The sequence below is a fragment of the Staurois parvus genome, unplaced genomic scaffold, assembly GCF_062004578.1.
Source record: "Staurois parvus isolate SC_StPar_1 unplaced genomic scaffold, SC_StPar_1.0 ptg001461l, whole genome shotgun sequence".
Lineage (NCBI taxonomy): Eukaryota > Metazoa > Chordata > Amphibia > Anura > Ranidae > Staurois > Staurois parvus.
In genome coordinates, this window is record NW_028319257.1 from 177,227 (window position 1) to 204,011 (window position 26,785).

Here is a 26,785-nt window from a genome sequence, read left to right on the forward strand (position 1 = left end):
TTTATAGCAAAAACAAAAATATTTATTTCTGGTTTTTCACAATATTCGGAGAATGGAATGTTCCCCCGGTGGTAATGACTCGGCAATATACCTTCACAGTGTTTCAGAATCTCAGTGCTATTGAAGAGGGTGTCAAGGCGGAGCTCTCCTCTGTATAGGGCCAATCCACACAAAACTGATATTTTAATTATAGGTCAGAGCTGGCAGGATGAAATTTGATCTGGAACTTGATATGTCTCGGTGTTCAGTGATGAGATCTCCAAGTTCCCACTCACTGGCTGAGGACACTACTCCTGGACTGGAATAAAATGATTCTGCAGCAGGAAAAAGACCCTGTGGTGGGGCGGAGCTGGGAACACCATTACAGAGTCCCCAAGAGAAATAAAAAATACCAACCAGCCAGTCTCCACCCACAACTGAAAAATCAGTATTAAGTCACAATGGACTTTAGTCATCTTGCTGCAAATTTTTTGGAATGATGATTTACTTATCTACTGTCTGATCCAGGGGGATCTAAAGCTCGCTGTGCTCTTCTGCCTCCTGTGAGATCTTCTCAGGGAGAACTTTGGTCCAAAATTCATATCTTGTGTCTTTCAGTCTCTGAGCGGCCTTGTGCTTTGGCTGAATATCAATCTGCAGATAACCTTCATCCTGGTCATACCGCGGCCACTTTGTCAGGCCAGGTCCATTGGGGTCACTAAAATAAGAGGAACAGAAATTATAAATCAGTATAGAAAGGAAGAGGGAGGGGTAAAACGCTGCACCAGAGGAGCTTACACTCTAAAATCCACACCACAGTCACACACTAATTATTATACATTTGTAAAGCTCTGACATATACCGCAGTGCTGTAGAGAGAAAACTGAGCCAGTCACATCAGTCTTCGCACCAGAGGAGCTTACACTTTAATGTCCCTGAACAGTTACAATCTATTATTATTACACATTATTATAGCTCTGACATATACCGCAGTGCTGTACAGAGAACACTGAGACAATCACATCAGTCTCTGCATCAGAGACACTTACACTCAAATGCCCCCTCCCCCCACGATCATAATCATTATTAATATTATAATAAATGTATATAGCTCTGACATATACCACAGTGCTGTTCAGAGAACACTGAACCAATCACATCAGTCTCTGTACCAGAAGAGCTTACACTTTAATGTCCCCCCCACAGTCACACATTATTATTATACATTAGTATAGCTGTGACTTATACCATAGCGCTGTACAGAGAACACTGAGCCAGTTATATCAGTCTCTGCAAAAGAAGAGCTTACACTCTAGTAGCTCATACATACAGATGTCTGGATTGTGTTTGCGGATTGTGGGAGGCAAGAAATACAGTGTATATTCCATATTGAAAATATTGGGCATTGAAACCAAGAAAAAGAAAGTTACCCACCAAGGCATTATGAAGGGCACTGTCCCTCAGCTCTTGAGTGTGCATAACATTATCAAATAACAGAGCTGCTTATTTCTTTACAAGGTCATAGATGAGCCTGAACCATTTCTAATGATTTATGACTGGATATTCATATTCTTGTATAACCCCAACCATGACTGATTCTCTTTATTACTGGTCCAGTGAGGTCAGGCCCAGCAGAGCAGGCTCCAGTATCGAAGATCCAATTATTTGAGTCTTACCCAGTCCGAGCGAAGTTGGCCCAGTATTTCATGACATTCTTACTTAGGACCTTTTCATCTTCGTCTGTCGGGCCTGGTGGAGATAAGAAAATTGACACAATCTGGAAAGTTCTACAGATGCTGAGATACAACAAAGTGATAACCAGACATCAGATGGCTCCTAGATGACTGATCATTGAATTGGTCTAGGAAATCTGTGGGGTGATTGGTAGAAGAAGCAGTAGTTGGGGAAGAGGATTTACCTGAAAAGAGGACATCGTCACCAAGGAAGGGTCCTCCAATCACAAAGAATATGTCATCGCCATGGTCGGCCTTCACAAAATCAGGCTTAACATCTTTAAAATTAGATGGACGACGGCGGAACTCGTAGAAGTAGACAGGATATCCAGAATCTGTGAGAAGAAGATAGATTACTGTCAGGACTAGAATGCACAGATCAAAGGCCTTTATATTGGGAATTAAATCAAAACTATGAAGAAGTGACGTTCCTTTCCTTTGCTCCATCAAATAATTTAATAGGCAGGAACTTCCAATACTTACCTAGCAGCATCCCCGGGCTCCCTTTAACTGCTAGCATCCCTGGGGTCCCTTCCAGTGTCAGCATCCCTGGGGTCCCTTCAAGTGTCAGCATCCCTGGGGTCCCTTTAAGTGTCAGCATCCCTGGGGTCCCTTCAAGTGTCAGCATCCCTGGGGTCCCTTCAAGTGTCAGCATCCCTGGGGTTCCTTCAAGTGTCAGCATCCCTGGGGTCCCTTCAAGTGTCAGCATCCCTGGGGTCCCTTCAAGTGTCAGCATCCCTGGGGTCCCTTCAAGTGTCAGCATCCCTGGGGTCCCTTCAAGTGTCAGCATCCCTGGGGTCCCTTCAAGTGTCAGCATCCCTGGGGTCCCTTCAAGTGTCAGCATCCCTGGGGTCCCTTCAAGTGTCAGCATCCCTGGGGTCCCTTCAGCTCTCCAGCTTCCCTGAACTTCTTTTTTTTACCAGCATCCCTGGATTTTCTTTAGCTCTCAGCATCCTCAAGCTCCCTTCAGCTTTCAATGCCGGCGGGCTCCCTTCAACTGCCATGATCCCCAAGCACTCTCCAGTTTCCAGCATTTATCTCTCCTTTTAGCTACCAGCATTCCTGGGTTTTATTCAACTGGCATCATTCCTAGACTTCCTCCCACTGTCATCATCCTCTGAGTCTTGTCAACTGCCAGCATTGCGAGCTCCCTCCTGCTGCCATCATCCCCAGGCATCCTTTAACTGGGATTTTGCCAACTGCCATCAACTCTTAGCTCCCTTCTACTGACACAATCCCTAGGTTCCCTTTAACTTCCATCATTCCTTCATTTCCCTTCATCTTCCAGCATTTCTGGGCTCCATTTAGCTAATAGCATTTCTGGGATTTCTCCAACTGGCATCATCCTTAGGCTCCCTTTAAATGCCGTAATTCCTGGGCTTCTTACAACTGCCATCATCTCCAGTCCCCCTTCAACTGCCATCATCCCCAGGCCCCCTTCAATTGCCATCATTCCCAGGCACCCTTCAACTGCCATCATCCTCAGGCCCCCTTCAACTGCCATCATCACTTAGTTCCCTTCAATTTCCAGCATTCTTTGGCTCCCTTCAATTGACGCAGTCCCTGGGCTCCCTTCAACTGCCATCATCCCTTAGTTCATTTCAGTTTCCAGCATTCCTTGGTTCCCTTCAACTGACAGTCCCTAGGCTCTCTCCAGCTGCCATCCCTCCAAGGTTCCTTTCAGCTTTTGGAAATATTAATGTTTCCTTGAGCTGCCATTATTCCTGCGCTCCCTCCAGCTGCCATCACCATAGGCTCCCTTCACCTGCCAACATCACTAGGATCCCTTGAGCTGCCACTGTCCCTGGACTACCTTCAATTGCCAGCATCCCTGAACTACCTACAACTGTCAGCATCCCCAGGCCCCATATAAGATACCAGGGTACTGTTCTGTCAGCAGGAAACATGGCTGTGTCAAGGAGTGGGACTATGTTCAGGTAGTGCCACCAATCTTTATCAGAGCACATTCCGCCCACTACTGGTGATGGCAGAAAGGCACTGGGTGGCTCGGTGACAAAGCAGTGGACAATGATCCTGATATGTGACTTTAGGGCATATACCCCATTTCCCATGTACACAATGTTAACATCCAAATCAAGTGGCCGTTATGAAAGTAACTATGAAACAATTTATCTAAAATAACATCCAAATTATTGACAGACAATGAACATTCACTGTAGAACCAGCAGCATCCTGGCCTATAATAGGTTCAGAAACTTGACAACCAGCCAGGAAGACCGCTGTGTGCAGTTAAACGTGTCCCCCCCCAGGACTAGGAATGCATTTCATGGGGTCCAATGATCTCATAAAAATGTTTAAATACTGCAAAGTAGGAGTCTACCGGATCTGTTTGGGTATTTTCCATACAAACAGGAAATCAGGAATGTCCTGGACACACCTCTGTGATATTTCGCCGTTTTCAGGGCTGGTATTACAAATATGAGGTCTCCACACAGCTCCAGGAAGCGGTTGCGGACCTCAGGGGGATCCGCCTCATCCCCAATATATTCTTCGATCAGCAGCGGGATGATAGCCTTGAATGATCCCTGCAATGACAAAGATATGATACGGTGTTCATCTACAACAGCAAGACGTCATCCATGCAACCAATTCAGAGAAAACTAAATTAAAAGATTTTTAGCAGCTTCATTTTTACTTAGTTATACATTTGGCAGCAACCAATCAGAACCCAGTAAGTCAGATTGGTTAAAAGACATTGTCCCCGCTCTTCCCTGCTGGTCCTCCTCCATTATCAACTGATAAGAGCTGGACGAAGTACACTGTGACTGTCCAACCTATAAACTAACTAGGAAGCAGTCATATCAAAGTGGCATGAGCCACACCAAACCTTGTGGAACATAAACTTTTGGGGTCAGCTTGCAGTGAATATGAAACTTTTTAGGTCTTTTTATAAATGTATAATTTTTAAATTATGCCAAAATAATCACCTGGACTAAATCTTTACATTGAATCAATACACACCAGTTGTAAGTCAGATCAGGCTGACAGTGGGTGTGGCTGCTCTCCAAGTTGAGTGTTGAATAGGGAAGGAGGCTTTACAGTGGGCGTCCCCAGTGTGTGATATCATGAGTCGTCGGAGGGCAGCCAGGAGGTAGGGCAGTGGGATGAAATCTACAGAAGTGTAGGATCTGATAAGTATTGTTCCCCTTCCTATGCTATGTGGAGAGTCACAATGGTAAGTGCGTTACGTTACACATTGTCCGGCTTTGACCTCTATATCCAGTATATAGTCTGGATGCGAGTCTCTTTAAGCCTCAGTTGCAGGGGCGGACTGACAACTCATGGGGCCCCTGTGTCCTTGCCCAAACTCAAAAAAAGCATATAAAAAAGGTACCAGGGGCATCTCATGGGGCCCCCTACTGACCCCGGGCCCTCGGGCAGTGCCCGAGTTTCCAAATGGTCAGTCCGCCCTTGCTCAGTTGTATTCAGCCAGGCTCCCATTTCAGGGGATTCAAATTTTGCCGGCACAGATGTAAAGTGAAACCATAAAACAAGCTAAGCAATGATAATTCACACAATGTGCCTCGTGACAGGGACAGGCGTGGACGCACACAGAGGCGATCGTACCGTGATGGGGTGGCTCTGTAGCCAGGAGGATACAAATTCTTTATCCATTCCTTCCACCAATCCGCTCACATTCATTCCCTGCAAATAATGAGGAAATCAATAAGATTAAAATGATCCGCAACTTCAATTTCAAAGAAACCTCAGATGGTCTGGGGTCACCTCGATTATTTTTTAAGGTTTTTAAATTGCTGATCTTCATCTTTTTTGTTAGCATATTAAATAAAAATGTTGCTCCAATAACAAATCTTACATCTTCTGTGCTCCCTAATATATTATTAAAGTATTACTAAACCCAGGACCCTGCATTCACTATATTTTGTCTCCTCGGACCCTGCATTCACTATATCCCCTCTCCCAGGACCCTGCATTCACTATATCTGGTCTCCCCGGACCCTGCATTCACTATATCCGCTCTCCCTGGACCCTGCATTCACTATATCTGGTCTCCCTGGACCCTGCATTCACTATATCTGTTCTCCCCGGACCCTGCATCCACTATATCTGGTCTCCCCGGACCCTGCATCCACTATATCTGGTCTCCTCGGACCCTGCATTCACTATATCTGGTCTCCCAGGACCCTGCATTCACTATATCTGGTCTCCCCGGACCCTGCATTCACTATATCCGGTCTCCCCGGACCCTGCATTCACTATATCCGGTCTCCCCGGACCCTGCATTCACTATATCCAGTCTCCCCGGACCCTGCATTCACTATATCCAGTCTCCCCGGACCCTGCATTCACTATATCCAGTCTCCCCGGACCCTGCATTCACTATATCCAGTCTCCCCGGACCCTGCATTCACTATATCTGGTCTCCCCGGACCCTGCATCCACTATATCCGGTCTCCAGGATCCTGCATCCACTATATTTGGTCTCCCGGACCCAGCAATCACTATATCTGGTCTCCTCTGACCCTGCATTCACTATATCTGGTCTCCCCGGACCCTGCATTCACTATATCCGCTCTCCCCGGACCCTGCATTCACTATATTCGCTCTCCCCGGACCCCGCATTCACTATATCTGGTCTCTCACAGTACACAGAACATGGAAATGCAATTATTTTAGTAAATATTAACTGATAAATACCTTTTCTTATCAGCAGTTAGAGCAGTCTTGTGACTTCTATCAGAGTCCAGCCAAGCACTAGCTAAAGCTTGTAGGAGGAAATTTTTTTTTTGCTCTAGGAGGATGCAAAACCCCTGATCTCTGTCTGGACAGTGCTGATTGGCCCTGTGCTGATCACATGCACTCTCCCAAGAAAAAAAAACCTCTCTAGCAATACACACCAAACTAAACATGTGCAAATACCTATGGTTCAGTCTGTCTTATCAGGAGATAAGAGGTAGTCACTTGAAAAGGGGAGGATCAGAGAAGACAGGATCAAAGGGCCTTTTTACACAACGCAGAGGATTAACCCCTTAGTTTCCACAGTAAGTATAACACGCATGCTTTACTGCATATACAGACTGATTTTACTGTTGTGGGTTTAGTAACACTAACAAGAAGACAAAGCCCATCACACCTTCTACACATAAATGTTCAAGTCCTCCTGATACAAAAAATATTAACAAAACAATGTAGCGCTTCTCCTGTATATACAAATACATAATAAATCCATCATCCACTGTGCTAGCCAAAAATAAATAGGTGGTGTATTTATTGAAAAAAAAAAATCACATAGCTGTTCATCCATCGAATTTGCATGTAAATTTGTTGTGCACTGGTATTTGCGTATGTTTGCATGTGAACTGATGTATTCTCCAAACTTACACTGTGGCAGCACCCAAATATTGCAGAGTTCTCCTTTAAGTTTTAACGTTTCTAAAAGCATTTTTTTGCAGAAGCAGCTTATCAGCTCGCTTTCTCCTCCTCATTTCCTGTGCAAACCACAAAGATTATATCCTGTATACTGCTTAGAATGTATTTCAAAAGTAGAACAAGTGAAGAGGAAATATATGCATTGTGATGTAAATGTTGGTATATACACCATGTAAGATGCTTTTGAAGACACTTAGCTTGCAGACATTAGTCCTTGCCAAGTCCCAGCTGGTTAATAAAGCTTGTTTTCCTCAAGTTCGTGTCCAGAGTTTTCCCTGGTATTCCCAAAGTTGCTATTACAACACCATCTGCGTTCTGAGTACATGTGGGTGCTTTGTGCAAACACTAGCAGCCAACCACAGCTGCCTCTGCCCATTCTTCTCAAAGGGTGGTTGTACATGGTGGCTGGGGGAGGCTCTGCACACTGTACGGCTCCTGTATGGGCATGAAGCCTTAGGGTGCATCCAAGACACTAGAAAAGCTTCAAGTGGGAGCATTCCCCTTTACACACTCCTGGCGCCCTCTGCATTCTATGATATCAGTGAAGTCATATGGAGCACATCTCTTACCGCAGGGAGGATCCAGCCGCATTCTTGCTCCACCACACCGGTCATAAACTCAACCGGATTGTTCTCTTTTTCCGCCAAGATCTGCTCTGCAGGCTTTGGGAGGAAGACGCCATCAACAGTTGCTGGGGGATTGATAAGTTTCTGCAGAGACAAGAAATGGAAGTGTATTCATGGCGGCACTCCATCCCTATCATAGGTAATGACTGTGGTCAGAGGCAGAGGTCCACACTCCGGCAGTTTGGTAAAATGCCTTGGGCTTATGGGGAAGACAAATGGTTTTTGGTGGTTTTTTAAGATGAAATTGGCTTTAAATGTGTCCTGAGGGTTATGGAAATTTTCTTTGCCCAAAAAATGCATACTTATTAGCTGTGGACATGACAGTAGATACTGAGGAACCCCAACCCTTTACCAAAAAAGTCATGTGATCACCATGTCATGTGAGCTCTGGAATGGTGATTACATGGTTTTGTTAGAAAACTATACTATACCATTATTTTTTTAAAGCAAATTTTACGATGGTGACGTTATAGGCTAATTTCAACAAACTTTCAGCAAAAAAGATCAGTTTGAATGAAAATGACGGCGCCAGATCTGGCTCAGTTTACAAACTTTGCTTTACATATCTGCCAAATGTTCTTCTGCTGAATGGGACAACCACCTACACTAAATGACACAACGGCCAATCCTCTGAATGAGAACCATTGGGTTTGATGACACTGGTAGTGACCAGCTATGATGGGACATTATATAGGTGAATATACAATACCATCGCAGCACTTATGGAAAGGATTTCCTCTTCAGATTTTGCCTTCAGACAGTCCACCAATGACGCCACATCACAGCCAGAAATGTTGGCGATTATCTGCAACAACAAGATGGCATTTGATTTCAGGACAGGTGAACCTAAGTCAGGTGTGATGTTATTTCTGAACAGACAGAAAATCACATCGTAGTGTGGAGCAGTTTAGGCACCTTGATGGAAGAGTATTCACCATCTTACCAATTTCTTTCTGCTGCAAGCTTCCCTTATCTTTATCCTCTCTTCCCGTCTCCTCATCTCTTTCCATCTCCTCATCTCTTTTCACTCTTCCCGTCTCCTCATCTCTTTCCACTCTTTCCGTCTCCTCATCTCTTTCCACTCTTCCCGTCTCCTCATCTCTTTCCACTCTTCCCTTCTCCTCATCTCTTTCCACTCTTCCCTTCTCCTCATCTCTTTCCACTCTTCCCTTCTCCTCATCTCTTTCCATCTCCTCATCTCTTTCCACTCTTCCCGTCTCCTCATCTCTTTCCACTCTTCCGTCTCCTCATCTCTTTCCACTCTTTCCGTCTGCTCATCTCTTTCCACTCTTTCCGTCTCCTCATCTCTTTCCACTCTTCCCTTCTCCTCATCTCTTTCCACTCTTCCCTTCTCCTCATCTCTTTCCACTCTTCCCTTCTCCTCATCTCTTTCCACTCTTCCCTTCTCCTCATCTCTTTCCACTCTTCCCTTCTCCTCATCTCTTTCCACTCTTCCCTTCTCCTCATCTCTTTCCACTCTTCCCTTCTCCTCATCTCTTTCCACTCTTCCCTTCTCCTCATCTCTTTCCACTCTTCCCTTCTCCTCATCTCTTTCCACTCTTCCCTTCTCCTCATCTCTTTCCACTCTTCCCTTCTCCTCATCTCTTTCCACTCTTCCCTTCTCCTCATCTCTTTCCACTCTTCCCTTCTCCTCATCTCTTTCCACTCTTCTCATATTCTCACCTTTATTATCTGCCCCACCTTCTCCTCTCTTCATCTCTTCCCATCTCCTTTTCTCTTCCAATTTCCTCATCTCTATCTCCTCTTCTCTTCCAATTTCCTTATCTCCTCATCTCTATCCTCTCTTCTCATCTCCCCATTTCTATCCTCTTGTTTTATCTCCTCATTTCTATCCTCTCTGCCCATCAGTGTGTATGGATATCACGTATCTGCCATCAGTGCAGGGACTTACATTCCGCACAAAGCTGGTCTCCTCATCAGAATTGGTAATCAGCCCCGGAACAAGAGCCACACCGCTCTCAGCGATGGCTCGGTGGAACAAGCCCTTGGCTAGTGGAGACAAGACCTGTAAGAGGAAGAGATTTGGTACAATGTATCACACTCAGCAAACCAAATACTCAAGAGAACCTGTCAGAACAGAAATGAGAGCCGACCTTAGGGACTTGTCCATGGTATAGGCTCCAAGGATTCTCATCCTTGCTCCATTATGTTAAGGAAACTCATACAGAGAAAAATATGGGAGGCTGTTAATGCTGATCTTCTTAGAGAAATGCTAGTTTCCTGGCTGTTTGCAGTTTTGATATTCTAAGAAGCTGCCTTGGACCAGCAAGCAGATCAGAAAAATGATGTCAGAACTTTTTTTGGTTTTAGGTCAAAGCTTTAAAAAGAACTGAAGCCATTAGATCAGCCTGACTGCAGCCAGGTATGGCGCGCTCAGTAGAGGTCACTGGTTTGTTTCAGCTTGGTGACTCACCAAGTAGTGAAGGGAGGATGAGGATGACAGTTATGGAGACAGCACCTTTGATAACAAGTCAGATTTGGCATCTCCCACAAATTTATTTCATATTTTTTATGCCACAGAAAAAAAAATTCTTCTGCACTTACCAATGCAGAGACACTGATCCCTCCAGCGGACTCTCCAAATATAGTGACAGAGTCAGGGTCACCTCCGAAATCTGCGATGTTCTCTTGCACCCAGCGCAGCGCCTCCACCTGATCCAGGAATCCGTAATTTCCTAGAGCTTGGCTGTCACCGGAGCTGACAAACAAATATTTCAGAGATCATTTGACAAGTCAATAAAAAGTTGTCTTCTAAGAGAAAGCCATGTCCCTAATGGTGACATTCACAGTCTCCTCCTCTGCTTCCAGTAGTCAGGCAGGTTGTACTCAAATGAGTATAAAATGGCTGCATTAGCTCTTTTCTGGGACCCTTGACCTACTGGAGTGCTGAGGGAATAAACATTAGAATTTTTTTTTTTGGTGAACTTGTCACAAGGCTAGAAAATCTAGTTGGGCACGAGATGAAAAATACACAATAGTGGACCTTTAAACAAAAACAACAGGTTAAAATATTCAGCTGGTGTAGAGATACAGGCATTTGAATTTATAGTTCAATCTTGACTTTTCTTGTATAGTTCAAGCTAGGCTCCACCCTCTACCACCTCCTAGGTTTCACTATTGGTTCTTTTATCGCTTGCCATGTTCAATCCAGATTAATGTTGTCAGAAACAACTCCTTGTGCAATAAGAAAATTAATCTATGAACAGGGGCGGACTGACCATTTGGAAACTCGGGCACTGCCCGAGGGCCCGGGGTAAGTAGGGGGCCCCATGAGATGCCCCTAGTACATTTTTCATAGGCTTTTTTGAGTTTGGGCAAGGACACAGGGGCCTCATGATCCCCTATTGCCCGGGGGCCCCATGAGTTGTCAGTCCGCCCCTGTCTATGAACTACTAGCGTGCAGCTGTGCATGATCCTAGTTCAGTGACTGAGCTGTTACTGACTTATTATAATAAAAAAAAAAAAAATTAAAAATCAATATGGTTCCTGATTATGTCTTCACTATAACAATTGTTCAACAAATTTCTCCAGCATGCTTCAAAGTCTATCCAGAAACTCTGTTAGTCATCTAGTCTCTAGTCTCACATTTTAGTCTATGAGTCAACTCATATGAAAATATCAGCAGGGTGAAATATTGAAAAAAAGTAGTTTTCAGTCTTTTGGTCAATTCATAAAAATAAAAAAAATAAAAAATATATACACACACACACACACATATATATATATATATATATATATATATATATATATAATAGAAAAAGCGTAAATTACTACAAAATGTATTTTTTCACATTTTAGTCTGTTAGTCATCTCATAAAGAAACTATGAGCAGAGTAAAATAATTAAACAAATGTATTTTTTTACATTTATGTCCATTAGTCCACTCCTATGAAAAATTCAAACAGAGTAAAATTATTGAGAATTGCATTTTTCCCAGACCATTAGGTAAAAAAAAACAAACTATAGGTAGCATTACATTTTGTAACATTTTAGCCTATTTCATTAAAAAAAAAAAATATGTACAGAGTAAAATAATACATTTTTAAAATTTTAGTCTTTTAGTCAACGCATTTCTTTTACATTTTAGTCTATTACTCAATTCCTAAAAAAAAAATGTAAAAAAAAAAAAAACAAAAAAAACTGCAAGCAAGGCAAAAATATGGGCAATTGTCAAGTTCATAGTCTATACTGATGCTTTGGTCGTGGCCCCTAGGCTTCAGTAAGATAACCACCAAGAGGTTAATGTGATGGGGGAATAAACAACAATCTTGGCGAGAAAGAGAAGGTGGAGCCAAACTTGACTCTAAGGCTGGTTATACATTATACAATTCTCTTGAGAATTTTGCTTTAGATTTACCAAAAACCATATAATACGAGGTCAAAACTAAACAACACTTTCAATTGTATCCTAATAGGCAGGCACTTGCACTACATAGTTAAAGGTAAATCTAAAATAAATTGGGAAGAAATTGGACAGAAAATTGTATAGTGTATGGCCAGCCTTCAGGGAAAAAGTCAAAGCTCTACCTAGAACTTCAGCTGCCAGAATCTCTGGACTGATTAGTGGTTTGGATTGATGTGTACAGTGCATTACCTGAAGAATCCTAGAATCCCCAGACGGTACTGGATGGAAACAACAATGACATTTTCATGGGCACTCAGCGCATAACCCTCAAACATCATGGCTCCTCCCATAGAAAATCCGCCACCATGAATGAACACCATCACCTGGATAGAATCAATAAAAAAAAATAAATCAGTGACCTTCTGTCTTCTCTACAGGTCCAAGCATTCATATTTCATCTTATTTTGTATAAAAGAGCACCTGTCATTGGAAAAATAAGAATGCTGCCATTGGTCGGTCTTCTTCTGAAAATGCAAGCTGTCTGGCTGTCTGTCAGAGACCCGGAACAAGCATGCAAAGTCAGAATTCCCTATTGTTATACTACGTCCAGACCAATGGGACTGAAAGTCCTGAACCAAGGCATCTCACATGACAGCAAGGCATCGTACATCCTCAGATGGAGAACTAAGTAACAGCAGCCATTCTTTATCTTTCATGACTGGATCCCTTTTATTTTTTATTTATTTATTACAGGTACTTATATAATGCCGTCAATTTATGCAACGCTTTGCAAGCTCTTTGGCATCAACTCAACTCACCGTGTTTGGAGGAGAAGGAATGCTGCCTATGACCCCAAGAACATCATCCCAACTGTCAAACATGGTGGTGGAAACATTCTGCTTTGGGGGTGTTTTTCTGCTAAGGGGACGGGACAACTGCACCGCATCAAAGGGACGATGGACGGGGCAATGTACCATCAAATCTTGAGTGAGAACCTTCTTCCCTCAGCCAGAACACTGAAGATGGGTCATGGATGGGTGTTCCAGCATGACAATGACCCAAAACACACGGCCAAGGCAACATAGGAGTGGCTCAAGAAGAAGCACATTAAGGTCCTGGAGTGGCCTAGCCAGTCTTCAGACCTTAATCCCATTGAAAATCTGTGGAGGGAGCTGAAAGTTTGAGTTGCCAAATGTCAGCCACCAAACCTTAAAGACTTGGAGAGGATCTGCCAAGAGGAGTGGACCAAAGTCCCTCCTGAGATGTGTGCAAACCTGGTGGCCAACTACAGGAAACGTCTGACCTCTGTGATTGCCAACAAGGGATTTGCCACCAAGTACTAAGTCATGTTTTGTGAAGGGGATCAAATACTTATTTCCCTCATGAACATGCAAATCAGTCATCATTTGTTAGACATGCATTTCTGCTGAATTTTTTGTTGCTATTCTGTCTCTCAGTTTTACAGTACACCTACCCAGGGGCGGACTGACAACTCATGGGGCCCCCAGGCAATAGGGGATCATGGGGCCCCTGTGTCCTTGCCCAAACTCAAAAAAGCCTATGAAAAAGGTACCAGGGGCATTTCATGAGGCCCCCTACTGACCCCGGGCCCTCGGGCAGTGCCCAAGTTTCCAAATGGTTAGTCCGCCCCTGCACCTACCATTCAATTTTTAGACTGATCATTTCTTTGTGAGTGGGCAAACATTCAAGATCAAATACTTATTTCCTTCACTGTACATACACATACTAGGGCCAATGTAGACAGGAGCCAATTAACCTACTTTCCATATCAGCCTGACAGCAAAAACCATGCCCATTCCTGTTCCTGAAATATCAGAAGGTAAGGCACAGGCCTTGGTTTGTAATCTCTAGGGGTGTTTCATAAACTGCAGCTTTGACAGTTTCATATTTCAGGTAGATGTTAGATGTGACCACATAGAGAAGTGCCAGCCGGTTATGTCATGAATAAAGGAAATATTGTGCAGGTCTACATGGGTCATCACAGCGGCTTGATAAACATTTCCTGACGTCTGAGGATTTCTACAATCCAGCAATATCTCCCGCAATCTGCAGCACCTCTGGGACTCACGGGTAGTTTGGCGTCCTGTCCGCGGTCAGCCGGAGTGAAGACATTGAGGTACAGGCAATCCTCGGATACATTTGGGAGCTTGATTCTGGCTTTGATCATATCTATAATACTTTTCATTATTTCTGTGCTCTGCAGACACCTGAAAGAGAAGAAATAAGATCAGAGCGGAGTGAGGATCTTGGGGAGGAGGGGACCCCACAATCGCTTCATGGAGGCACCCACTGATGTACGACAATAAAGATATAAAGATGCCTCCATACCAGGACCGAGGCAGAGGCAAGAGAGGCACTCACCTAAGCTGCAACACTATCAATTTTTTTAATAAACATTTATTATATTGCAGCTTACAAATTCTTAGCTGGGGTGGCTGCATTCATTTTCTTTTGTAGGCTATCTTTTATTTTCACTTGGTGATAGAACAAACTGTCCTGCAAATGTAGCAGTTAGAGGGTTGAAACAAACCATTTACCACTGACAGTGGTGCTTACAGTGATCAGCATATCAGCATTTATTTATTAAAGTGTTACTAAACCCACAACAAAGCTGAAATATGATAAATGTTTGCTTTGGGGATTATTACTGTTTAATAAAAGACACGGGATGCATTTGTGATCAGTAGATAATGTAATTCCAATGATAAATTAAAGTGTTACTGAACCCACGATAGTAAATCCAGTCTGTATATGCAGTAAAGCACGCTCATTATACTCACTGTGGAACCTAAGGGGTTAATCGTCTGCATTGAGTAAAAATGCTGTTTGATCCGGACTTCTCTGATCCTCCCCTTCTTCCAGTGCCCCTCCCTTATCTCCTAAGACTTATCATGTGAAGACATTCTGCACATGCTCATTTTGGTGTGTATTTCTAGAGGGTTTTTTTTTTCTTGGGAGAGTGCATGTGATCAGCACAGGGCCAATCAGCACTGTCCAGACAGATGTCAGGGGTTCTGAATCCTCCTAGAGCAGAAAGAAAACTCCTCCATCAAGCTCCTCCATCAAGCTTTAACATGTGCTCTGCTGGACACTGATATAGCGAATGCAGGGTCCGGGGAGACCAGATATAGCGAATACAGGGTCCGGGGAGACCAGATATAGCGAATGCAGGGTCCGGGGAGACCAGATATAGCGAATGCAGGGTCCGGGGAGACCAGATATAGCGAATGCAGGGTCCGGGGAGACCAGATATAGCGAATGCAGGGTCCAGGGAGACCAGATATAGCGAATGCAGGGTCCAGGGAGACCAGATATAGCGAATGCAGGGTCCAGGGAGACCAGATATAGTGAATGCAGGGTCCTGGGGAGACCAGATATAGTGAATGCAGGGTCCATGGTTTAGTAACACTTTAAAGCGTTGCTCCACCCAAAAGGGGAAGTTCCGCTTTAAGCCTTTGTCCCCCGCTCCCCATTAAGGATTGGCACCTTTGGGGAGCAGGTACCCAAAATTGACAGGTACCTGCTCCCACTTCCACTGCGATCGCCTAGGTTAGAGATGAGCGAATCGAACATGACGAAGTGGAATTCGTTTCGAAGATTTGGAAAAATTCGATTCGCGCCGAATCCGAAGATTAGCAAACTTCGGATGCACGAATCGAATTTTCCCAAAAATGGCGGTGACATGTGTGGCGACGGAGCGGGGATCTCTGGGAAGGCGCGCAGACAAGGCGCGCTGACCCATAATGCATTCATTCATGACATGTGATCGCATTAGCCAATCAGCAGCCAGCCAGCCAGCACTGTGTAATGGTGGAGCTATAAATCGCGACCATCTTAGAATTCTCCATTAGCCTCCGGTCATTCAAGAGAGACAGACCTATGTGTATTAGGGACAGAGTTAGGGCCACAGAGACTTTAGGGACACAGAATCGTTACTCAGGGACACAGAATCGTTACTCAGGGACACAGAATCGTTACTCAGGGCCACAGCTATCAAAGAATCGAAAATTTAAAGTGACATACACCCTTTTTTTTTTTGGTGGCTGTTGTGCACAGTTGGTGCTGCAGTTTGCCGATTGTGCAAAATAAACTGACTTTCTGCTTCACAACCACTATTGTACGTTCAAAGAGTTAAATCCATATACACGCCGGGTGGCGGTAATATTTTTTGGGTGATTAGTGCATTCCAGTGACATAAACGTACAGTTTCCAGCCAACGGCAAGCTGCAATTGACCGATTGTGCTAAATAAACTGACTTTCTGCTTCACAACCACTATTGTACGTTCAAAGAGTTAAATCCGGTTTTATTTTTGGGGTGCTTATTGAATTAAAGAGTATGTCAGACAACACGCAGAGGAGTGGCAGAGGAGGCAATGTTTCAGGAGCGAGCAGACGTGGCAGCAGAGGAAGGGGTCGAGGCAGCACTAGTCGCAGCCAGAGGCCAGTGCTCCCGGTGTCATCCAGCGGTTGTGTCTCCACCGACAACCCTGCCATCATCGATTGGTTGACTCGGTCGTCTTCCTCTTCCCAGGTCACCTCTGACACCTACAGCCAACGGTCGGTGGGTACGTCAGACACAACCGTTAGTTGGCATGGCCCGGGAGCAAGCCCACTGAAATCACGTGTCCTCTACCTGCCCCTGTCCTTTGGTGTTCCCTCACCAAGCGAAGTATCGCATGCTGTGGGCTCAGCCCCACTGTACAGTGAGGAAGAGCTAACAGAGGGCGGTCAGGAACGGGGGGAGACATCCGCCTCTTCAGCAGCCAGGCGAAGAAGTACTGGCGAGGAGAGTGGCTCGGTAGCCGGTCTAGAGACAGGTCTGTCTCCTGACCCACACGGAGCCGAGGGGGCTAGTAGTGACGTGGAGACCCTAATTGATGATGAGGCTGATCGCACTTGGCAGCCTCGTCGTCATCAGGCTATTGCTTCCGCATCATCAGGAAAAGAGGGTGCCAGCTTGCCAGCGAGCAAAACAGTCGGTGGGTTGCCCAGGAGGCAGCAGGGTCGCAGCAGTGTCAGTGGAGGCAAACGGCCACGGAGTAGAGCACCAGCTCCACTGCAGCCTACCACCACGGCCAGTAGTGGTGCCGGTGTGCACGGAGGAAGTAGCAGTCAGCCAGTGAGGAGTAGCGGGGGCAAAGTTTCCTACTCGGCGGTGTGGCAATTTTTCGTCAAGCCGCCCGAGGAAGTAAACGTAGCCGTATGTCAACTATGTGGCCAGAAAGTCAAGCGTGGCCAGGGGGCCAATGTTGGGACTACAGCGTTGCGTCAGCATATGCAGCATCGCCATTCGGTGGCCTGGGAAAACCGTGATAAAGATACGGCGGTTCTGCCTGCCCCAGCCCCATCACCCGCTCCGTTACTTGCTCCGTCACCTGACGTCAATCGCCCTCTATCAGCCAGTCAAGGCTCCAACACCTCTGCTGAGGGGAGTTGTCGCTCGTTGGCATCTTCCGCTCGTTCAGATGCTCCTTCTCCTGCTACTCCTCTTCACGGATTCCGTCAGCAGTCTTTCTTGGAATCCGTTTCCAAGAGACAACAGTTTGCGAGCACGCACCCGACGGTGCAGAAGCTGAACGTCCTCCTGTCCAAGTTGCTGGTGCTGCAGTCCCTCCCTTTCCAAGTGGTGGACTCAGCACCTTTCCGAGAAATGATGGCTTGTGCCGAGCCGCGGTGGAGAGTGCCAAGCCGGCATTTCTTCGCCAAAAAGGCAGTGCCAGCCCTGCATTCACACGTAGAAGAGATGGTGGGCCAGTCTTTGAGCATGTCGGTCTCTGCCAAAGTGCACGGCAGCGCCGACGTGTGGAGCTGTAACTACGGTCAGGGACAGTACATGTCATTTACGGCCCACTGGGTGAATGTGGTGCCGGCACAGCCGCACCAGCAACTTGGACAGGTCACGCCGCTTTTGCCTCCACGTTTGCACGTCCTTGGTCCAGCAAAGACGTCCGCCTCTACCACCTCTTCTTCCGCCGTGTCCTCAGCCGCCACCCCCGTGCCAAGTCCCATTACCCAACCGGCATATCACGTGCAGGGCGCAACGGTGTCACGCTGTGCTGCACCTGGTATGCCTTGGCGAACGTAGTCACACAGGGGAGGAACTTCTGAGTGTAATGAACAGAGAAATCGACAGATGGCTGTCTCCGCGCAAACTGAAAATCGGAACCATGTTGACCGACAACGGAAAGAACATGGTGTCTGCTCTGCGTCAAGGAAGGTTGTGCCATGCGCCATGCATGGCTCACGTGTTCAATCTGGTTGTCAAGCGGTTCCTAAAATCCACCATCCCACTGCAAGACATCCTTAAAATGTCACGTAAATTTTGCATGCATTTCAGCCATTCCTACACCGCAAAGCACACCCTCCTTGAGCTGCAGCGGCAGAACGGAATTCCACAGCATCGCCTGATCTGCGACATTGCAACAAGGTGGAATTCGACCCTACATATGTTAGACCGCCTTTACGAACAGCGAAAGGCCATCACCGATTTCCTGATGTTACAAGCGGATAAAGGTACTCCCCTGTGTAACTTAGATGTCAGCCATTGGCAGCTCATGCGTGACACCTGCCGCTTGCTCAGGCCCTTTGAGGAGGCCACACTATTCGTGAGTCGGCAGGACTATGGGATGAACGACATCATTCCTCTGTTGCACGTCCTGGAACAAATGCTGTTAACAATGGCTGGTCAGGGTGCGGTAGACGTGGCGCACAGATCTCAACGCCACATGACCCCTGTGGGGGCAGGACAGGAAGAAGAGGAGGAGGTAGAGGAGGACATTGGTGCTCAGGAATTATTGAGTGAAATGGGTGGTTTTTCCACTCAGCGGACAGGAGTGGAGGAGCAGGAGCATCTGGTAGAGGAGGAGGAGGAGACAGAGGACCCAGACGCACCGTGGCAGTATGCTGTGGAGATGGAGGCAGGGAGTCCCTCGCATTCCTTGGCACAAATGGCCCATAGCATGCTCGGTTGCTTGCGTAGCGACAGCCGAATAATAACCATCAGACAGAGGGATGACTTTTGGCTGTCCACCTTGTTGGACCCTCGCTGCCGTTCAAAAATGGTGGCCTTTTTCACACCTGCTGAGAGGGAGGCCAAAATAAAGTACTATAAAAACCACCTATGTAGTCAGTTGGTCTCTGCCTTTCTGCGCCAACGTCCATCCTCAGACACTGTGGGCCCTGTGCGCTCGCGTTCCGCTGCCATGGCAGCAGGGGAGGGGTGGGGTGGTAGGAGCAGTGGCAGCTCCACCACCAGCGGCTGCCTCAGTCTGCAGTCGATGATGAGTAGCTTTCTTCACCAGCGCAGTGAGGAAACTACTAACCAGCCGCAGCAGCAGCAGCAGCAGCATCAGGTGGACCTGGAGCAGGACCTCAAACAGGCTTGGGCCTACTTGGACAGCACCCTGCCAACCGAGGTAGACAATCCCCTTGACTACTGGGCAACGAAACTTGACCTTTGGCCCCAACTAGCTGAATTTGCCCTTGAAAGGCTGTCATGCCCGGCCAGTAGCGTGGCATCGGAGCGTGTGTTTAGTGCGGCAGGAGGTATTGTAACTCCGCGGAGGACACGACTGTCCACCCAAAGTGTGGAGAGACTCACGTTTGTGAAAATGAATCAGGCGTGGATTAGTCTGGATTTCAAACCACCAGTTCCTGACACAACTGACAAAATCTGCCATGAATCATGCCCCAAACATGTTATTAGGGACAAATAGGCCGCTGTCTTTACAACTTTATAATTCCATGCAGTATATAGCCCTATCGGCCACTTTCTGGCATCCAGTTGCTGTAGCCCCCATCACCACACTGTGCCACGGGCCCCTGTACCGCCTTCTCATACTGCTGCCAGATCCATCCTCTGCCATGTGCGTCTTTGTCGTCTGCTCACGCTGCTGGGTTCCAGTTTTAAACCTAGGCCTGTGTATGGCTTCCGAATACTGCTGCCTCCACCGCCACCCTGCGCCATGTGCCTCTGTCGTCTGCTCACGCTGCTGACGGCTTCCGCTTTTTAAACTAGTCCTGTGTATGTCTTCCGAATACTGCTGCCTCCACCGCCACCCTGCGCCATGTGCCACTTTCAGGTCTCCTTACACTGTTGGTGGGTTCCATTTTGTGATAGGGTGCTGTATGGCCTTCCATTGCTGCTGCCTCCACCGCCACCCTGCGCCATGTGCCTCTGTCGTCTGCTCACGCTGCTGACGGCTTCCGCTTTTTAACCGAGGCCTGTGTTTGGCTTCCGAATACTGCTGCATCCACCGCCACCCTGCGCCATGTGTCTCTGTCGTCTGCTCACGCTGCTGACGGCTTCCGCTTTTTAACCTAGGCCTGTGTATGGCTTCCGAATACTGCTGCCTCCACCGCCACCCTGCGCCATGTGCCACTTTCAGGTCTCCTTACACTGTTGGTGGGTTCCATTTTGTGATAGGGTGCTGTATGGCCTTCCATTGCTGCTGCCTCCACCGCCACCCTGCGCCATGTGCCTCTGTCGTCTGCTCACGCTGCTGACGGCTTCCGCTTTTTAACCGAGGCCTGTGTTTGGCTTACGAATACTGCTGCATCCACCGCCACCCTGCGCCATGTGTCTCTGTCGTCTGCTCATGCTGCTGACGGCTTCCGCTTTTTAACCTAGGCCTGTGTATGGCCTTCAATTGAAGCTGCTTCTGCTCCGCCACTCTGCCATTGGACTCTTGATAGTCGTCTCCCCACGCTGCTGCTGGGGGGACTTTTTAACATAGGCCTCTGTATGGCCTTCAATTTTAGCTGCTTACGCTCCGCCACTCTGCCATGGGCCCCTGTACCGCCTCCTCATGCTGCTGCCAGGCCCGTAATCTGCCATGGGCCCCGTACCGACTCCTCATGCTGCTGCCAGGCCCGTAATCTGTCATGGGCCCCTGTACCGCCTCCTCATGCTGCTGCCAGGTCCAGAGTGTGTCATGGGTCCCTGTACGGCCTCCCATTGCTGCTGTCTCCATCGCCACACTCTGCCATGTGCCACTTTCAGGTCTCCTCACACTGCTGGTGGGTTCCATTTTGTCATAGGGTGCTGTATGGCCTCCCATTGCTGCTGCCTCCACCGCCACACTGTGGCTCCACACTCTGGTTTTGGCCCCGTGACTGCCCAAATGAGTGAAGTGTGCGGTGATTCTAAGATCGACGGCACTCATCTGCATGTCATACTGACTGACAGTATTATTTCTCTTCCCCAGCAGACTCCAAGGGCATTTAAATTAAAGGTACAGTGTTCTGCACTAATATAAAGGCTCTCTGAAGCCTAGAAACACCCTTTTTATAAGTTAAATTTGCAGCGAATATATTCGCCTCGAATCAAATTTATTCTGCGAATTCGGCGAATCAGCCGAATCGAATTTTTGAATAATTCGCTCATCTCTAGCCTAGGTGATCGGAAGCGGAAGTTGTCCTCCCTCCCCATAGTCTTGTGGGACACGTGACAGGTCCCAGAAGACTACGGGGCCATTTACAAAGCGCAGCGCTACTCGCGCATGCGCAGTGGGCACCCGGCTGTGAAGCCGCAAGCTGTCACAGCCGGGTACCCACACGAGGACACCGCTGGACTGAGGGACAGGCAAGTGTCTGTATTTTAAAAGTCAGCAGCTACAGTTTTTGTAGCTGCTGACTTATTTTTTTTTTTCTGCTGGAACTCCGCTTTAAGTAAAACCTTTATCCTGAAAGGAACAAAACAGTTTACTGAAACTGCTTATAAAGTGTGAGCTGAAGTTTGGCTTCAATTTGTTAGTGTATCTAAATCTGCAAGTTTAAACACTCCCCTCCTCCCAGATTGACAATGCTGCTGTCCAAAGGTGCCCCCTGTGATTGTTCATCCAGAGTGGGGAAAGCCCAATACAGGAGGTGTGTTACTGGCCAGATCACCAGCTGAAAAGAAATGGAAAAATGCCTAAAAAAGAAAAACTAATGCAGCTATCACATCTAATGATTGGTAAGCTGAAATATATAAAATTTTCGGTTTGGGGTACAAGCTCGTTTTGAGGATTAGACAACAGCTGTGTTGTAAAATAGAACTGAATAGAAGGGAGATCAGATTATGAAGACTGCTGAGCTCTCTAGTGAAGGTGAACCTATCTGGTTTAGGCAGTTTAAAGAGAATGTCATATCAGAGAGACCAACTTGCTTTACAAACTGCAATAAATGTTTGTAAATAAAGTTTTTATACAAATTATTACAATTAAACATGCTTGTTCATAAAAATAAAAAGTAAAACAGACCTAAAACTGGTTATTTTCCCCCAAGGGCTGTAAATATAGAAGGAACATAGAATGAGAAGAAGGGCAGCAGAAAAAAAAGATGACGGAGTCCATCTAGTCTGCCCCATTTTTAAATATAAATGTATCTGTTTTTTTTTGTGTATATAGTAAATATCTACGTGGGTGGAAAAGGTTCCTCGGTTCAGTGACAGTTGTCAGCACAAAGGTGAAGGAAAACACAGAATTCTCACATTACAGACCGAGCTGAACAATATTCTGATATTAAGTGACAGTTCAGGGATGACGATGATACTGAGGTCATCACAGAGGACAAGGGGGCACTCTTTAGATCTGGAGAAAAAAAATGTAATCTCCAAACACGGAAAGGTTTCTTCACAGTAAGAGCTGTGAAAATGTGGAATAGACTCCCTCAAGTGTTGGTTCTGGCCAGCTCAGTGGATTGCTTTAAAAAAGGCCTGGATTGTTTCTTAGATACACAGAATATAACGGATTATAACATTTTACAGATAAAGTTGATCCAGGGAATATCCGATTGCCTCTCGGGGGATCAGGAAGGAATTTTTTCCCTGCAGGAGAAAATTGGATCATGCTTTGCTGGGTTTTTTTGCCTTCCTCTGGATCAACTGTGGGTATAGGATTATAACTTTTTTTTTAATGGTTGAACTGGATGGACTTTTGTCTTTTTTCAGCCAGACTATGTAACTATGGTACATAATGACAGATGATTCTGGTGTCCTGCTGGTGTCTGAATACAGCATACACATCAGTACAATTAATGATAGAACAGATACAACCAGGGGCGGACTGACAACTCATGGGGCCCCCGGGCAATAGGGGATCATGGGGCCCCTGTGTCCTTGCCCAAACTCAAAAAAGCCTATGAAAAAGGTACCAGGGGCATCTCATGGGGCCTCCCACTGACCCCGGGCCCTCGGGCAGTGCCCGAGTTTCCAAATGGTCAGTCCGCCCTGGATATAACAAGTCAGTATACATACATCTGCACATTTTACGCATATTCATTTTATTTAGGATATATGTGCATTTATCAATTTTCCTTAATTCTTTGATTTAGAAATCTTCTTATAGCTCCTCAAGAAGCGATATCATTGCGAAACATATTGAGCCATCATCATCACTATATTAACCCCTTCACGCCGGCGCCTCCCGGCCCTTTAAGAGTTTCAGAAGTCGGGAGGTGGGGCGGGGTTTAGGGACATGTGACTGCCGTGACGCTCCGTCATGGCGGTCACATGATCGGGAAAAGGTCCCGATCGAAAGAGGAGATCGGGACCTTTCCGTGAGTACTGGACATGTGTGCTGGGAGCGTGCAAGGCACGCGCTCTCGGCACATATGTCCGTTTTTAATAGAATGCAAATGTGCGGCTGCTCAGCGTCTAGGCCCAGACGCTGGGAGGCTGCACATTTGTGTTCGGCCGGCTTGAAAAGGTTAAAAGTACCCCTTACAGTTATTGCCGAGACATGGCATATCTATGAGATTGTGGGGTCTACTAACCCCTGGTTCACATCTATGCGGCCGTGCGGGCTGCGTTTTGCACTGGATGAGAGCCCATTCATTTGAATGGACTCCCGTGCCCGTGACACACAGGGAAAGAAGTCCCTGCACTTCTTTGGAAAACGCAGTTTTCCCAGTACAGTTCCCAGTACGATTGCATTTTCCAGTGCGGGCGGCGTGCCATTAGAACTAATGGCACCCGTCCATGGGTCCGCAATTCTCTCGGATTTTCGTGCCGATCCGCAGCGGCACGACCCACACAGATGTGAACCGAGGGTAATAGTATGTGAATCTGATTGATTTCTTCATATGTTACAGGGTTAGGTTATAATCTGTAATGACCTTATATGTGTACATGTTTAATAAAGCGTTGAATTTTATAAATTATCGTTGTAGTGCCTATAAAGTCCATGAGTTTCGTCCAATCTGCAATTAGCCAATGATAGGATGAGGCACTTTAGAACTCTTGTTTTACCCCCACAGTAACCACCTTGTGTTGGGAGCATCTATTTTCATTTTCCTATGGAGCAAGGCTTGGGACCCAATGAGCCAATATAACCATCAGATAATGGCGAGAAGGAAGTAAAAGAATCAAAAAGCCCTTCAATGTAATCAATGCATAAAACCTTCCTAAATTAGAAGCTATTCATAGATCTCACTGATTAGAATGATTGATTTTTTGATTGTTTTAGTCCCTCTGACCATAACCTGTATGGCTATATTGAGCAGATTTCTCATGGTGACAACGGTGGGTCATCCCTGTTTGTCAGTGGGCTGCTTGTAGTCTCCACTAGGGGTGCATGTAACAAGGTGACAATTTGAAGAGAGTTGTCAAGCTCTAACAGGAAGTGCAGGAGCAAGAATCTTCATGGCAGGATCTCCATGGATTGGTTTAATGAAAGCTGTAGATTAAATAGTATGAGAACCTTTAACATGACACAAACTTAATCAGTGATTGGGTTCACATCTACTTAAATATCAATCTGACTACTTTTAAGTAGTGACTTGGTTACCCTGAGCAGCAGCTGGCCAATCGGGTGCTGTCTTCTCTCCCAACCTGGGTACTTACATGGGAGGCTGTTCGGTGGCCTCTCTCACCCCATTCCAGGCTTCTGGAGGTCCTGACTTTGCAAAGCGTAGCGGTCCCACCGGAGGCTTAGCAAAGGGGACCCCATAGAAGGCGTGCACCGTTCTGTCCGTGTCTTTGACCGTCACCGTTTTGCCGAGCAGTTTACCGTACCGCGTGCCCACCAGCGGCCTTCCATCCTCGCCTCCTGCCATCAAAGCAAAGACACAATTCACTGAGTGATATCACTGTGTAAGGAAAGGAGCAGGAAAATGGCGGCTTAGAGCGAGTGAGAGGGGACATTGTCAGATTTATACAGTACAATGCAAGGAGAAGGATCTGTCTGATTGAAGAGGCAGAACATGAAACCCCAATAATTAGTCCTCAGTTTGCTGCTTTCCACCATCATCACGGTTAAGAGATTGGGAGACAAGGCCGGTGGCTGTTGCATGATGGGAGCAGAGGTTTTTTTTTCCTGGTTCAGATTTGTGACATCCTGACGTGGCAGATGAATAAAACATTTGTAATTTTTACACACGCTCCCGACAGTCGGAGGACTTGAATATTATAAGTAGAATGTTTGATTTCTACATACAGAGCACCTTGCGGCATTCCTGCGGTGATTTGTGTACACTCGGAGTCCCTCCATCGCTCACATGGTGACCTTTGATCCACTGCCTGGCTACATGTACAGAGATATAGATATCGTCTGCACAGATCTCACTAAATGTTCCAAAGGTCTGCCCTGCCATAAATGGAAAAATAGCAACCGCCACCAGCACAACATTTGCCTCAATGACAACTGACATGCACGTGACGAGATTGCAGAATTTGTTGAGGATTGTACACACTGGCTGTGTATGGGGGACAGAGAGGACTGTGGAATGTTGCAAATGATGCTGAGTCCCAATCGGTCCGATCTCTCTCACCCAGTACCCCCCCGTGTCACATGACCACACTGCAAAAGACAATGTAGTCACTAACCATTTCTTGGGACCTGACTTCTAAATTCCCCAGCCATCCCTGAACAGCTCTGCACACCTGATGTGACCATTATTAGGGGTTCCAAGCATTCCTGCATTGAGTTCCTGGTTCTTTACACCTGCTGTGCCCATTATGAGGGGTTCCCACCATCCCTGTGCTGGGTTCCCAGGACTGTACACCTTCTGTGTCCATTATGAGGGTTTCCCATCATCCCTGTTCTGAGTTCCCAGGTCTGCACACCTACTATGCCCATTATAAGGGTTTCCCATCATCCCTGTCCTGAGTTCCCGGGTCTGCACACCTGCTAATCCCATTATAAGGGGCTCCCACCATCCCTGTACTGATTTCCTGATTCTTCACACCTGCTGTGTCCATTATAAGGGGTTCCCACCATCCTTGTGCTGAGTTCCTGGGTCTGTACACCTGCTGTGCCCATTATGAGGGGTTCCCATCATCCCTGTGCTAAGTTCCTGGGTCTGGACATCTGTTGTGCCCATTATGAGGGGTTCTCACCATAGCTGTGCTGAGTTCCTGGGTCTGGACATCTGTTGTGCCCATTATGAGGGGTTCTCACCATACCTGTGCTGAGCTCCTGGTTCTGGACATCTGTTGTGCCCATTATGAGGGGTTCCCACCATACCTGTGCTGAGCTCCTGGTTCTGGACACCTGCTGTGCCCATTATGAGGGGTTCTCACCATACATGTGCTGAGTTCCTGAGTCTATACACCTGCCGTGCCCATTATGAGGGGTTCCCTTGGAATAAAACAATTCTGCATCAGAAGAAAGACTCTGTGGTAGGGGCGAAGCTGAGAACATCATTACAGAATCTCCAAGAGAGATAA

At 46.5% G+C, this 26,785-nt stretch overlaps 1 protein-coding gene across 1 annotated transcript; it reads right to left on the reverse strand.

The window, feature by feature from the left end:
- LOC149435853 (pyrethroid hydrolase Ces2e-like) lies at nt 1-26,561 on the reverse strand. Its single transcript, XM_089662359.1, has 13 exons — nt 26,522-26,561; nt 24,962-25,166; nt 14,206-14,344; nt 12,366-12,499; nt 10,316-10,469; nt 9,663-9,776; nt 8,460-8,555; nt 7,694-7,834; nt 5,301-5,378; nt 4,111-4,258; nt 1,898-2,047; nt 1,656-1,728; nt 1-697 (listed from the first exon to the last, which is right to left on the reverse strand). Exons 1-13 carry the CDS (start codon nt 26,559-26,561, stop codon nt 514-516), a joined length of 1,656 nt encoding a protein of 551 aa, XP_089518485.1. The 3' UTR covers nt 1-513.
- Between the last annotated feature and the right edge of the window lie 224 nt (nt 26,562-26,785).